The 15,629-nt window shown below is 40.0% G+C and overlaps 1 protein-coding gene across 1 annotated transcript in view; it reads left to right on the top strand.

Annotated features, from left to right (window-relative positions):
* LOC149452715 (dynein axonemal heavy chain 5-like) overlaps nt 1-15,629 on the top strand; it is a 401,888-nt gene that overhangs the window by 6,839 nt on the left and 379,420 nt on the right. Inside the window, exons 2-9 of the mRNA XM_089689046.1 lie at nt 7,111-7,208; nt 7,631-7,819; nt 9,730-9,804; nt 9,907-10,008; nt 11,939-12,010; nt 12,491-12,592; nt 14,123-14,309; nt 14,913-15,078. Coding sequence (XP_089545172.1) covers nt 7,111-7,208; nt 7,631-7,819; nt 9,730-9,804; nt 9,907-10,008; nt 11,939-12,010; nt 12,491-12,592; nt 14,123-14,309; nt 14,913-15,078 — 991 coding nt within the window. The remainder of the gene's footprint in view (nt 1-7,110; nt 7,209-7,630; nt 7,820-9,729; nt 9,805-9,906; nt 10,009-11,938; nt 12,011-12,490; nt 12,593-14,122; nt 14,310-14,912; nt 15,079-15,629) is intronic.

Raw genomic sequence — 15,629 nt, 5'->3', positions numbered from 1 at the left:
CACCACAACCTTGTACCATGTGACAAGCTGTGACCAATCACAGCTCACTCAGTAGTTCTCAATGGCTGCAAGAATGCAGACAGAGAGAAAGAGAAATGATTGCTTTTACATCCAATATGGGTGTAAAAGCAATCAGTGTAAAAAAATAAAAAAATCTTCATCACCCCCCACAAGTAGTACAGTGTCACCATGGTGACACTGTACTGCTAGGGTGACAGTATGTACAAAAACAAAAAAAACCCATAAATAATAATAAAAAAATAAAATAAAAATGTAAAAAAAAGTTTTTTTTTTTTTTACTAAAAAGATAACGGAATAAATTTTGGCCAAGATTTATGATGAAATATTATTTATTTGCAAAATTTTATAAGAAAAACACTTTTTTCAAAATGTTTGGACTTTTTCATTTACATAGCAAAAAAAAAATCCCAGCAGTGAATAAATACCAGCAAAATAAAGCTTTATCTGTCTAAAAAAATGGTAAAAAATTCATATGGGTACAGTGTTGCATGACCGCGCAATTGTCATTCAAAGTGTGATAGCACTAAAAGCTGAAAATTGGCCTGGACAGGAAGTGGTTAAGAATAGATAATTGCTGTGAAACACAGATCCCCATTCTAGCTACGTCATTTTGGATTGATGCGCACACAGTGATGCTGTATTTTGGATTGATGCGCACACAGTGATGCTGTATTTTGGATTGATGCGCACACAGCGATGCTGTATTTTGGATTGATGCGTACACAGGGATGCTGTATTTTGGATTGATGCGTACACAGGGATGCTGTATTTTGGATTGATGCGCACACAGCGATGCTGTATTTTGGATTGATGCGCACACAGTGATGCTGTATTTTGGATTGATGCGTACACAGGGATGCTGTATTTTGGATTGATGTGTACACAGTGATGCTGTATTTTGGATTGATGCGCACACAGCGATGCTGTATTTTGGATTGATGCGCACACAGTGATGCTGTATTTTGGATTGATGCGTACACAGGGATGCTGTATTTTGGATTGATGCGTACACAGTGATGCTGTATTTTGGATTGATGCGTACACAGGGATGCTGTATTTTGGATTGATGCGTACACAGGGATGCTGTATTTTGGATTGATGCGCACACAGTGATGCTGTATTTTGGATTGATGCGTACACAGTGATGCTGTATTTTGGATTGATGCGCACACAGTGATGCTGTATTTTGGATTGATGCGCACACAGTGATGCTGTATTTTGGATTGATGCGCACACAGTGATGCTGTATTTTGGATTGATGCGTACACAGTGATGCTGTATTTTGGATTGATGCGTACACAGTGATGCTGTATTTTGGATTGATGCGCACACAGTGATGCTGTATTTTGGATTGATGCGCACACAGTGATGCTGTATTTTGGATTGATGCGCACACAGTGATGCTGTATTTTGGATTGATGCGTACACAGTGATGCTGTATTTTGGATTGATGCGCACACAGCGATGCTGTATTTTGGATTGATGCGCACACAGCGATGCTGTATTTTGGATTGATGCGTACACAGCGATGCTGTATTTTGGATTGATGCGCACACAGCGATGCTGTATTTTGGATTGATGCGTACACAGGGATGCTGTATTTTGGATTGATGCGTACACAGGGATGCTGTATTTTGGATTGATGCGCACACAGCGATGCTGTATTTTGGATTGATGCGTACACAGCGATGCTGTATTTTGGATTGATGCGCACACAGCGATGCTGTATTTTGGATTGATGCGCACACAGTGATGCTGTATTTTGGATTGATGCGCACACAGCGATGCTGTATTTTGGATTGATGCGCACACAGCGATGCTGTATTTTGGATTGATGATGTACATACAGTAGCTATGTGCTGCTACTTACATAAAGCGGCGTGTGCGCACAGACGTAATGTTTTGAATGCAGGTAGTGTGTGTTCAGGACATTAGATCTGTGCGCATGCTCCACTTTATGCAAATAGTGGCTCATAGGTAGATTTGCACATCCTGCAGGGTGAGACTAGTAAGAAAAAAAAGATTTCTAGATTTTCAGGTGAGTTGACATGGTTGCCCTATCCTGGTATGTTAGTTTTCTGATCTATGTCTATATTGTCCCACAGAAATAAAGAATAACTGAGGGCAAACGTTTTTCTTAGTTTTAGATACTGGAGAGGCATTACAACATCTGTCAGGTTTTGATGCTGTCTCTTTTATGGGGATCCCCCCATTTGTCCTGGTCCTGGTGACCATTATCACCAAAAGTGAAAGAAAGCTCCAAATATTGGGTTGTCACCAGAACAGGAATAGAGGGAAAATCTTTCAGTGGGGACACAAGTTCTGGTGGCTGTCAGGGATTTCCTCTCAATTTCTGTTGTGACTATGGGAGAGGAAGTGAAGGGAAATCTCCTCCCTCAATAGGACAAAAACGCGACTGGTTATAACCCTCCCTTACTTTATCAAAAATGAAAAAAAAAAAGTTTTGCCTTTAGTTCTGCTTTAGGACTCGTTTATACTGCAATTCCTGATTTCATTGTGCAGTTCCGCGTGCACGTTTACATGTATTTGTAATATTCAGGTTTTGTTTTGCTTTTTACTGAGTTGCATTTACATTTGTTTGTGGTGAATTCTGATATATTTACATGCAGAAAAATGCAGCATGCATTGAAATTAGTTTTCTTTATTTTTGTTCATTTTTATTTTGAAACAACATAAGAGGATATAATGAGACATTACATTGTAGATGTAAAAACCTTTTACCCTTTTGCTGTCAGGTGGGAGACTAAATGGTTCAAAACCTCTCCAGGTATGCTGTACCTTTTAAAAAAAACACATTTAGGGCCAGTTCACACTAAAGATACGCAGTCCAGGTGGGTTCCGGATGCATTTCTGCATGATCGTTTTTGACGCATTCCAGTGTGTTTTTTATGCATTCCAGTTCATTTTTTTCCCCTCTCTTTTTCTTCAATTTAAATAGAGATATGTGCATTTTTGATGGCTTTTGGTGCGTTCCAGTGCATTCAGGTGCATTTTTTATGCGTTTTTACTGTGTTCCAGTACAGTTTTGTGCAGAAAAAATGCAGCATGTTCTACTTTTTTTCCTGCACCTGGAACGCACTGCAACTGCAAGCACTGATGTGAACTATGACATTGACAACCATATAACCTATTTTCTGTGTGTTGTGTGCATGTAGTGTGAACTGGCTCTTAAAGGATATGTTTTTAAGATGGAACATGTAACATATTCCCATAGTTGCAGCCACCGCTCCTCCTCCCTCTGCCAGATAATATGGGGAGAAGTCTTCCTGTACTATCTGTCAAATGTGAAAACAGTGCGGCTGTGCGAGGCTCCACCCACACAGCCGCATCATTCATTCACGGACTTCTGTAAATGAATGAACTTCAAGTCCTGACTGCCTTAGCAGCTTTGGGCTGGTAGTTTTCAATGCTCCACAGCGCTGTGGTAGTTCATCGAAGCTTCCTGTCAGAATATCTGCTTGGCTGTACACAGGGGCGGACTGACCACTTGGAAACTCTGGCGATGCCCGAGGGCCCGGGGTCAGTATGGGGCCCCATGAGATGCCCCTGGTACCTTTTTCATAGGCTTTTTTGAGTTTGGGCAAGGACACAGGGGCCGCATGATCCCCTATTACCCGGGGGCCCCATGAGTTGTCAGTCCGCCCCTGGCTGTACATCCCTGTATGGCAAGCAGATATACTGACAGGTCTGCAGGAGACCTGCATGGCATCAACGATCTACTGCTGTGCATTTATTATTTTTGTCTAAAAGGTGAACTTATCCTTTAAAACACCACAATGGTGTGAACTGAAATACATTTATTTTTCTTGCGTATTCATTCGTACTGTGTTTATGTTCATCTGCATTTGGTATAAGTGAGCCCTGAAGGAGAATTGCTTTTAACCATTTCAATACCGGGAAATTTTCCCCCTTCCTGCCCAGGCCAGTTTTCACGTTTCAGCGCTCTCACACTTTGAATGACAATTGCGCGGTCATACAACATTGTACCCAAACTAAAATTTTATCATTTTCTTCACACAACTAGAGCTTTCTTTTGGTGGTATTTAATCACCGCTGGGGTTTTTATTTTTTGCTAAATTAACAAAAAAAGACCAAAATTTTTGAAAAAAACCCCACGTTTTTCTTTGTTTCTGTTATAAAAGTTTACAAATAAATAATTGTTCTTCATAATTTAGGCCGAGATGTATTCTGCTACATGTCTTTAGTGAAAATAACCCAAATTAGGATGTATTATTTAGTTTGTAGGAAAGTTATAGAGTTCACAAACTATGGTATAGATCTGAATATTGATCAATCCTGAAGTACTGATGGCCAATCTAATTTCTTGAGGTCCAAGAATGTCAGAATAGTACAGATATCCCCAAATGACCCCTTTTTGCAGAGTAGACAGTCCGACGTACTTTATAAGAGGAATGGCGAGTTTTTTGAAGTTGTGTTTTTTTTGTCATAATTTTTCGGAAAATGAAATTATTTTCACAATTTTTTTTTTTTTACATACTGTTACCAGTGCAGTACAGCGTCATCACATAACTGGCATGGCGGTGAACAGGGACACTGACTGGTGACAGTATGAAAAAAAAAAAAAATATATATTTTTTATTTTTTTTTATTTTTTTATTATTTTTAATTTTTTTATTAAATTTTTTTTAAGATTTTGTTTTCATATTTTACTATGACCAAAGTAGTACAATGTTACCATAGTAACATTGTACTACTCTGGGGAAGTGATCAGTATTTTTTTTTTTTTACACAATTTGCTTGTAGGAAAGAATTACTTTGCTATAAGCAAGCATTTACCTGGATTAAATCGATTCATTCAGGTTTTTTTTTTTTTTTGTGCTTAGCTGTGATTTGGCCACAGCTAATCACATGACATGTGCATGTGACCTGCTGTGACCATTCACAGCTAGGCACTAGTATACAATGGATGGCATGAATGAAGCCATCCATTGTATACAACTGTCATGTGACCTGCTGTGATTGGTCACAGCAGGTCACATGGTACCGGCAACAGGGGCCGGTACTCAGATCTGTCATCGGCCGTGTCCGAGGTACACGGCTGGTGACAGATCGCGCCGCAACTGCAACCGCGCGAACTGCGCATGTGCGGGAGCACGCCAAATGGCGTGCACCCGGAAAGCTGAAGCATTTTTGCCGCTGCCAAACAGCTATAGGCCGGGTGGCTAATGGTTAATAAGGAAACACACATATATATTTTTTTTTAGTATTAGGCCTCATGCACACAGGTTAAAAAAATAAGCAGCATTTTTGGCAGAAAAAAAAACTCCCATCTCTAATATTACAGTATGTATGCACATTTACAGTATGTACATGTGGCGTTTGAGCGTAAATGCATTCTACATGCGAGAATATTCATTTATTTTGACCGCTGAAAAATATTTATGCTCGTATATGTGTATTTATGCATGTTTACATGAGTTTACGCATGTTTGTGCATTTTTGCTGCTCAAAAGCTCCTCTCAGAATATGCCTTTGGAACATTTTTTTCCCCCTGTAAAAGCTCCTCTTTGAATACTACTGGAAATACCTGCAGTATGTACTGTAGGCTAACATAGAGGTGCTTTTATAGGCAGCAGAAAAAAAAGAAGAAGCTGAATGCTGTATAAACTGTGTTTTTAAGCTCTGTGTGCACAAAGCCTTAGGCTACATTTCCATGGATGTAACAATTACTGATCTTATTACGCATGGTGTTTTCTAGCACAAAAGGTCCGGTGTAATGATCAGCAAATACTTGCATGAAATTGTCCTTTTTTTTCCAATGCTTGCATTAGGCATACATGTGTACATATGTCTTAAGGTGCAGATTTTTGGATTTTGCATTACAGATCTGAACACAGTGCATATTTACACACCTGTGTGAATGTTTCCATTGAAAACAATGCAGCTGCACTCAGATCTGCAAATGTGTTTTTCTACAGCACCGTGAATGAAGCCTTAAAGGGTAAATCCCCTTTTGTTGGAACAAAATAGCAAATAAAAACTGTGACACAAGTCATATTGTATTTGTTTAATTGTAATGTTTTAAAAATGACCTTTCTTTTTCAATCTGCAACGCTGTCATTATGCAATATGGCAACATGGAGGCATCCTGTACACAGACGGTGTAGAGAATGCCCCCTGATATGTCATTTCCTGCTTGTGTGATCGGTTCACTGATTTCCAGATGTCTGTCCTAAGGTACAAGTCAGATTTTGGGCATCCCCTACAACAAAAAAAAAAATTAAATTTTTGGTGAGATGCTCCCAAAGGGAAATCACATCTAAAGGGATGCAGATCTTGTAACTTTCCTCATTAGAACTCTGCAAGTGCAGCAGCTGACTGATAATTAGACACTCACTCACATTCACGTTGCCCATGGACACAGACAAACAGCTATTTCTTTTGAATAACAAAGATAGAAATCTGCAACAAAGGTTGTTGCAGATCTCTAGTTTCTATCTATCTCAGAGGGCAATGTTTTTTTTCTCAATAAAAGTGGAGCTACTCTTTAAAGCAGAGTTCCACTCACACTGTAAAAAAATAAAAGTCAGCAGCTACAAAAACTATAGCTGCTGACTTTTAAAAAACAGCCACTCACCTGTCCCACGATCCGCGGTGCCCCCTCCGCAGCCCGTTTCACCGACCATCCTGTATTCCAGGAGGCCGGCATCTTAAGTGTGGGGACCCGGCTGTGACAGCTTGTGGCTTCACAGCTGGGTACCCACTGCACATGCACAAGTAGCGCTGCACTGCCTGAATGGTCCTGTAGTCTTCTGGGACCTGTCACGTGTCCCACAAGACTACGGGGAGGGAGGGTAGGAGGACAACTTCTGCCTCTGATCGCCTAGACGATCACAGCGGAAGTGGGAGTGGGTACCTGTCAATTTTGGGTACCCGCTCCCCAAAGGTGCCAATCCTTAACGGGGAGCAGGGGAGTCTTTAAAGTGGAACGTCCCCTTTTGGGTGGAACTCCGTTTTAAAATGAAAAACCAATCTCATCACTGTACTTTTTACTTTTTAATATTAATATACAGGCTGTATAACTTTTTTTTTTTTTGTTCCTTCTAGAAGAGGGAAAAGGTCAGAGACGAAGGGGTGCTGTAAAGAGGCCTAGCATAGTGCCGGGATCAGCTAATACCGTGTCGTCTCCTACTTCAATAATCCCAGTAAGTCTTCAGAGAAGCCTTCCCCACCCTCACCTAATTGCCGATCTCCTCCGCTCTTCCCACCACTCCATCCCCCACAGCTATTTCCTCCTGTACCACTCTCCCCTCCCTCCTAGATTATAAGCTCCAAGGAGCAGGGCCCTCAAATCCCTCGTGTATTATTGTATTATTACTGTACTGTCTCGTGTACTGTCTCCCATTATAATGTACAGCGCTGAGCAAACTGTTGGCGCTATATAAATACTGTGTAATAATAATAATAAAAAAGTAGCCATAGATTTCTGTATATCCTGCAAAGCCTGGTATTTGTATATGTGTTTCAACAATACCATAAAAATTTACAATTGGTAAAATTAGACTAAGATTGCTGCCTGTAAATGTTTTCTTCTATCAAATGGGATTAAATGATTTTCATTTTACAGCCCACAGGGAAAAAGAATAATGTGCTCTCTAATGAAGCCAGGAAAGAAATGGCAAAACTTGCTAAAGTTACAAAGGACGAACGGAGAGCTCAGCTGGATGCGAGGCACAAGTATTTGGTCTCTAAATTGGCTGATGGACTGGGAATTGGGGAAAATGAAGTGGAGGACTTTCTGATTTCTGATGACAAGGTGAAATACCAATCCTGCTCTGCCATCTAGTGGTGAAAACATAGTACTGTTATCATAAACAGAAGCTAAGTGAATTTTTGTAACAATGATCACAGTTTACCGGAAAAACATTTTCTTATTTGTCATTCACACTTTTAGGGCCCATTCTCACCAGGTGCAGTGGGATGCATATTTGACTGCACTCCAGCTGCATAGACAGTCCAAGATTCAGTTTATGCTATGGGTATAATCAGGGGCGGACTGACTATTTGGAAACTCGGGCGCTGCCCGAGGGCCCGGGGTCAGTAGGGGGCTCCATGAGATGCCCCCGGTACCTTTTTCATAGGCTTTTTTGAGTTTGTGCAAGGACACAGGGGCCCCATGATCCCCTATTGCGCGGGGGCCCCATGAGTTGTCAGTCCGCCCCTGGGTATAATTCACACTACTGCAGTGAAAAAAGTACAGCAAGCTGCATTTTTTTGCACTGCAAGTGCATGGAACCACACACTAATGCATGTAAATGCATGAATATGTACAAAAAAAGCCCAAAGAAGATGGAAGTGATCTCAAAGAAAATGCAAACTTAGGAAAAATGCACCGCAAATGCATGGAAATGTTCATCAAAAGGGTGCCAAATGCATGTCACTGCACATGCAAAAACAAACAGTAACCTTGCAGTTTCTTATGTGAATGTGCCCCTCTAAGGGCTTGTGAAAACCATGTGCAGTGGTCCAAAACAGATCTACACAGGACACTGCAAGACACATAGAAAACAATGGCTTTCTATGTGCCTTGTTTACACCACAATGTTGCATAAATGAGCATTATAATGCGCCCTGCCTGCATTTTAACGCATTGCACCACTCATGAATTCAAATAAACACAACGCAACTGAAAGTAAAGATGAAAAAAAAAATGTTTTTTGTATTTGGACTCTTCTGGCTCCTGTCACTTCACAACAGATGATATGTAAATGCATGCCAACGTGCATAAAAGTGCAACATAAGGTGCATGAAAATGCTTGATAAATGCACATCAAAACATATGCATTTTCAATGTGTTGTGGTAAATATGGCATGGGAGGACCCTTAAGGTTCATTCACACCAGCAGCCACACATCACACGGTTTATTTTTTTTTTCTTGTTCTTTAACTTGTGAAATGTCACAAATGCATTTAACTTCATTAAGTTCTATTGGGCGCAGTGCAGCGGATTGCGTTGTACCATGCTTGGCTAAATGTAAAGATCTATGATGATGGATGGACAAGGCTTGGCTCACATTATGCAGAGCCATCTTTTTTTAGTAGTTTGGTCTGTCTGTCCAGTGAATACACAAGTGAAATGCAGTATACAGATCAATACTTATGGCTGCTAGAATTTAAAAGATAGCTTTTGAACCTCCATCCTATGTAAAAATGCAGTGTTATTTGTAAGGAAATTGCAAAAATGTATTTCTTTTACACCCCAGCTTCCACTCATGGTGCTGGAACATAATGTTGGATTGTAAGATTTGGGATCCTCTGCTTCTTTCGAATCTCACTGAGAGAGGGTCATTGCCCTTGCCTAGAGGCACAATGGGAAGAAGACAGAGTTTAAGAAATGTTTGCTTTTTCTTTGAATATGTGATGTAGTTTTTATACATGAAACCCTGAGATCTAACAGTTAAGCAGACCTTGTATTTTGATTCAAAGTCATCATTTACAGTAGATGGCAGTTCACAACCCAGTGATATGATCTACATCTGTAAAGTTCAATCAAAAAAATCACGGGATAAACTGACCAATTACACATATTTTACAGCTAAATGTCAACAAACAGTTTTTCTTTTTTTTTTTGGTCCTCAGAAGAGTTTCATTATTTTAGAATTGCAGTGTCTCTGTTTCATGACTTAGGTGAACACACTGAATAAACTTTAATGTTTTCATTTTCAGTTCAGTTTAATAGCTGATTTCTTTGCTGCCAATGGATCAAAAAAGCTTATCTTCTTTTACCAAGAAGTTGCTCAGGTATGTGTCCATTTTTTGTTTGTTAATGCATATTATAAACAGTATTGCCCAGTAGTCATTTTACCTTGCCATTTAAATATGTTTTCTTATTGCCTCTTCTAGCCAAGCAAGGCAAATATTCCTGTGTGGGCAGACCCAGCAAACCTAAATTCCTCCTATCCTCATGTCCACAAGAAATTATTTATCACAATGGATTCCAGTGAGGTAAACTTCCTTCTTTATAGAGTAGGCCAAGTCTGATTTTGTTGCTCGATTTTGCTTCTTCCTATATAAAGTCCAAAGTGTGTGTGTGTGTGTGTGTGTGTGTGTGTCTGTGCCTTTATGTATTGCCATGCATAATCTGAAGTGGAAGCTACACTGGATTTGTTGGCTAGAAGTCTTGCAAATTTATTTAAAGTGGTTGTAAAGGCTCAAGGTTTTTTTACCTTCATGCATTCTATGCATGAAGATAAAAAACCTTCTGTGTGCAACAGCCCTCCCCCCCCCCAGTCATCCAATACATACCTGAGCCCTCTCTCAATCCAGCGATGTGCACGAGAGCCTCTGCTGTCCCGGGTCTCTCCCTCCACATTGGCCTCATTGAGACTTTGGACTGTCATGGAATTTGTTTTCTTAGAGTGTAGAAGACTGAAGACTTTGTAACACTCATATCCATTACAGGGTACCTACCAGGGGCGGACTGACAACTCATGGGGCCCCCTGGCAATAGGGGATCATGGGGCCCCTGTGTCCTTGCCCAAACTCAAAAAAGCCTATGAAAAAGGTACCAGGGGCATCTCATGGGGCTCCCTACTGACCCCGGGCCCTCGGGCGGTGCCCGAGTTTCCAAATGGTCAGTCCACCCCTGGTACCTTCATCTTCTCTGACTTAGCTTAGGATTGGATCTCAGCTTCTCTGTCTTTGCTTAGTAGTGGGTCTTAGCTTAGCAATGGGTATCAGCATCCACTCCAGAAGTACACAGCTACTACAAAAGGTTACTCTGTCCAGCTTTCCAGATCATGGCCTGAAGGCCACAGCCTGCAAGAGAGTTTAACACTCTATAGGCCCAAGTAAGCTCTGGGGCATTCCAGCAGGTCAACAGCCTGCTCACAGGGAAACAACCCCTCAGTTGTTTTGTAAGACATCGATAGTCCAACCTATTGATGGCAAACCCACCAAGGGTTGACTAGTTAACAAGAAAGACAAAACTCTATATCCACAGATCTTTGGAGTGCACAGTCTGTCAATGTAACACAGAAAGTGCTATTAGTACATCGCAAAATGCTTGAAATATAATCAAAACACTATCACAGCAAGGCTCATAAGGAACGCTTGCCTACCCAAGCATACTGTTTTTCTGAAAATAATCTGATTTAATTTTTTCTGTGTATGCTTAAAGTATAGCTAAACACAAAACTTTTTTTTTAGCTTTGGACAGAGTGGAGAGGGATTAAAACACCTGCTTGTCCTGCTTACTGTTAAAAATTTTACAATTAAAGAAAAAAAAAATTTCACATTTTGGGTTGTCCCCAGAACAGTAATAAAGAGGAATTATTCCAGTGGGGACACTGGCTCTGGTGATATCTGGGGGGGCGTCAGTGGATTCCTTTAATTTGCAGGGATTCTCTCTCAAGTCTTGTTTTGGCTATGAGACAGGAAGTGAAGGTAAATCTCCACAATGAGACACAGATGACAAAAACATTGACAGAGGTTTTAACCCTCCCTTACTCTAGCCAAAATAAAAAAAAAAGTCTTGCCCACAGTACTTTTATATATTGGATACTATACACCTGACAATTACAGTGCTGAGTGAATTTTTTTCAGTATTTGTAAGTTGTTCAGTTTTCCTCGCCTTTTACTTTACTTGACCCTTGTGTGTGTAAAATGCTGCAGAATATGCTGTGTCTGTATAATTTATTTAAATTGAAAGAAAATAAATCTTGAGAATAGATACCTTTTTTTCTTGCTGATGGTCAATAATAGAAAAAAAGTCAACCTAAATCAGTCTTTCTTCCAGGGCATGTGAAACATTAAGGCGTAGTGAGGGGCTTGAACTCATCACCACTACAGTGATTTGACCACTGAGCACACCATACTGCGGGAGGTGATTAATGTCTACATGCATTTTTAATTGAAGTATCTTTTTTTTTTTCAGGGACTGACAGGGACCTGCCTTTTCTTTTTGCGTACAACAGATAAAGCAATTACAACAGCCAACGTTGTTCAGGTGAGCCACAACACTTTAATATTTATCAGGATTTGTGTTTATGGAGTATCCTTTTGCTAGTTGATATCTACTATTATCTAATAACCAGGGGCGGACTGACCATTTGGAAACTCGGGCACTGCCCGAGGGCCTGGGGTCAGTAGGGGGCCCCATGAGATGCCCCTGGTACCTTTTTCATAGGCTTTTTTGAGTTTGGGCAAGGACACAGGGACCCCATGATCCCCTATTGCCCGGGGGCCCCATGAGTTGTTAGTCCGCCCCTGCTAATAACTATTAACTAAAAACAATATTTTCCATAACTGTAGTTCCACTCAATCTACTAGGCATCTGTGGTGTTACACCATCCTTTACCTTCTGCAAATGTTTCACCGTAACATTAGTAATAAGATAATAGGGACTTACAGACAAAAAGTCAGAATTCAGGCTATACAGTTGAATTACTATATATACCTTTTAATCCCATAACTTTATCTCTTACAGGAGGTCAATTTCAGCATGTTTGAATGTACAAATGGGAACATTCTCCAAGGACTTGAGATTTTACTTGCTCAGGTTTTGGTGCCAGCTCTTAAATGTCAAGAGGTATGTTTGTATTCCATCACCTGCAAAGTTAGGTCTTTCTGTCATAACTATATCATAGCAGTATATATACTATATATGTTGGAATGAGAAGGGGGAACTGAATAACATTGAAAACATTTTCACTTTAGAGTATTGTAATTGCTTATTTACACTAATCACTGTTCATGCTTCTTATCCATCCTAAAAAAAGACACAGAGAAAAGAAAAATTAAGAGAAAAAAGTTCACTATAACAACAATGATTAAATTAGGGATGAAAAAAAGGTTGTTTTGTTGTTTGTTAATGGATCTACTTAGATATAGCAAAATGCTACTAATTTAACAGCTCACTTTTGAGACAAATACATTCTTGAGGCATATTTATGAAGGAAGACATGTTTTCAAAAAGTGATGCATTTGCATGCATTTCAAAAATGGTGACCAACTAATTAACTTCTGCTTTGTCAAGATTATTGTAGAACAACTGTTTGCAATAGGGGTTTAAATCCGCCAAAAAAAAAAGAAGAACAGCCCTATAAAAGATAACATTACAAAAAGCTTTTGGCGCTATACTTGCCTTCAGTCGGGAACTGATCCCTGCAGTACTTATTTTCTACAAGAAGATGTCCTCAGTCCTGGGTTGAATGTCAGCCAAAATCATTGAACGAACATCCTTTGAGCCCAGGCCATCATGGGCCTGTCCCCAGCTTGTGAAGCTTACAATCTAAGGTTCCTATCCTACACACACACACTCTCACACACACACCTGCTAGCATATTTTTGGCAACCGGAGTACCTGGAGAAAACCCACAAAAGCACAGGGAGCATATTCAAACTCCATGCAGATTGTGTCCTGATTGGGATTCCTACTGGGGTCATCAGTGCTTCAACGCAGAAGTGCAGAGCTCATCTTTCTGTCACTTTGCTTACTCTTCCTAAGGCTAGGTTCACACCTATGCAGTTTGCATTTGACCCGTTTCTGCATTGCATTTTGCGGTGCGTTTTGTGGTTTTGCACCTGCATTTGTGATGCGTTTTTGATGCATTTTGCATTTTTTTATTGTTGCTAGGCAGATTTTAAATGAAAAATGCATAAAAAACACATAAAAAATGCACTACATGCTTTTCTGCAAAGTTTCCATTGAACTCTATAGAACCAAAAACTCAACTTTTTGCATTCAAAAAAGTCCCTGACCCTTTCCAAAAAATGCATCAGGTGAAAACGCAGAGATGTGAACGTGTCCCATAGGAAATCATGTTAAATGGACTGCAGTGCATTTCTGCAAAATGAAAAAAACGCTGCGGAAAATGCTTCGGTGTGAACTAAGGTCACAGCATGCTCTTTATCAGCACATGAACTGTATGGCACTCTATTATGCTGTGCAGTAGACTGAAAGAGGCCAAGACCAAATTTAATTCTGGTACTTACATTGCTTGCAGTAACAAGAATAAATACTGATCTATAAATTCAAATGAGCTGCTTTTTTCCATTGACTCAGGGTTTACCTTTATGTTTCTCATCCTATTTTTTACTTCATTTTTTACTAATTCAGAACTGGGGAGCTGTCAAAGATGGTCTACAAAATTCACAGATACAGGAGTTCTTGGACTCGCTGGACAAGTTTGTTGCCACATTGTCTTCTGCAAAAAACAACCTGGATGGGAAAATTGAGCTAAAGAAAGTAGACAATGGCAATTTCCTTGATAGCTTGCAAAATCCTTCAGACTTCATAGCAGCAGGTTTGTGACATTGGTATTTATTGGTATAAAACTGAAAAACAATATTTCAGTCTGTTTGTTTTGCTGCATTTGTTTTTTTGTTTTTTTTCATTTTTCTGTAGCAGCAGAAATCTGACAGTTCTTTTGCAGTAGCAAGGTATGAGCAAATGTTTCCCTGGTAGATGATCATAGAGTAAAAATATGAAAAGTAGTATACATTTACTTTGAATTACTTTGATTTCCCCAGAGCCGCTTTGATTGCGGCTCTTCCACAGTCTTCTCCAGCACTGTTTTGATGACCTAACACAGTCGGCTGTTTGGTTGTATGAAAGTAGCAATATCTGATTATTTTAGAGTTAGTTGCTCATCAAAGAATACATCAGTGAATACATATTTTTTTTTATTTTTATCTGACAGAAACCTTTAGGTTCCATAGCAGAAATATGATATGCTGATGGCACCTTTTGTTAGTTATTTCAATGACTGTAGTTCCTAGTGGAAATGAAAGGCAATGTTAATCCTTAGTGTATACAGCTTCTACACCAATCCACATGAATGATTATCATTCGTTATTTTATCTAGTCTCAAAAATGAAAACTTGGCTATCAAACAATATTTTTCCAGGAGGCAACAGTGAAGTGATTGAGAAGTTGGAGGGGATGCTGAATGTGTGGATGAAGCAGATTGAACAAGTTCTTGCAGAAAGCGAGCAAATGAGGAAAGAAGCAGATGACATCGGCCCCTCTGCTGAATTGGAACACTGGAAGTCACGCATGTCTTCTTTTAATAGGTATTAAAACTGCTTTTCCTAAAAATAAATTTCATGCAAATATGTTTTTCTGCTGTCTTATAAAGAGTTTCTAGTAGGGTTAAATATGGCCAACTATTTGCCTAAATTCTTAGTGAGAAATTTCAGTGTACTTCCTAACATGTGAGATGGAGGAGTTCCTGTTTCTACCCTAATAGATTATCTTCAGTGTGAGATCATCTAAAGATGGCCATGTACAGCATGTTTCTTTAGAATTTTGCTATATCTCTACCATCTCCTTAGCCAGGGGCGGACTGACAACTCATGGGGCCCCCGGGCAATAGGAGATCATGGGGCCCCTGTGTCCTCGGCCACACTCAAACCACACCCAAAAAAGCCTATGAAAGGTACCAGGGGCATCTCATGGGGCCCCCTACTGACCCTGGGCCCTCGGGCAGTGCCCGAGTTCCCAAATGGTCAGTCCGCCCCTGTGCTTAGCTTTATGCACATCCTTGCTCCTTCATAGAAGCAAAAAGTGTTAATTCTCCATTTATGGAACAAGGATGTAGATAGCACAAATACAAATTTTAATG

The sequence above is a fragment of the Staurois parvus genome, unplaced genomic scaffold (genome assembly GCF_062004578.1).
Source record: "Staurois parvus isolate SC_StPar_1 unplaced genomic scaffold, SC_StPar_1.0 ptg000468l, whole genome shotgun sequence".
NCBI lineage: Eukaryota > Metazoa > Chordata > Amphibia > Anura > Ranidae > Staurois > Staurois parvus.
This window is presented reverse-complemented; position numbering and strand designations above follow the sequence as displayed.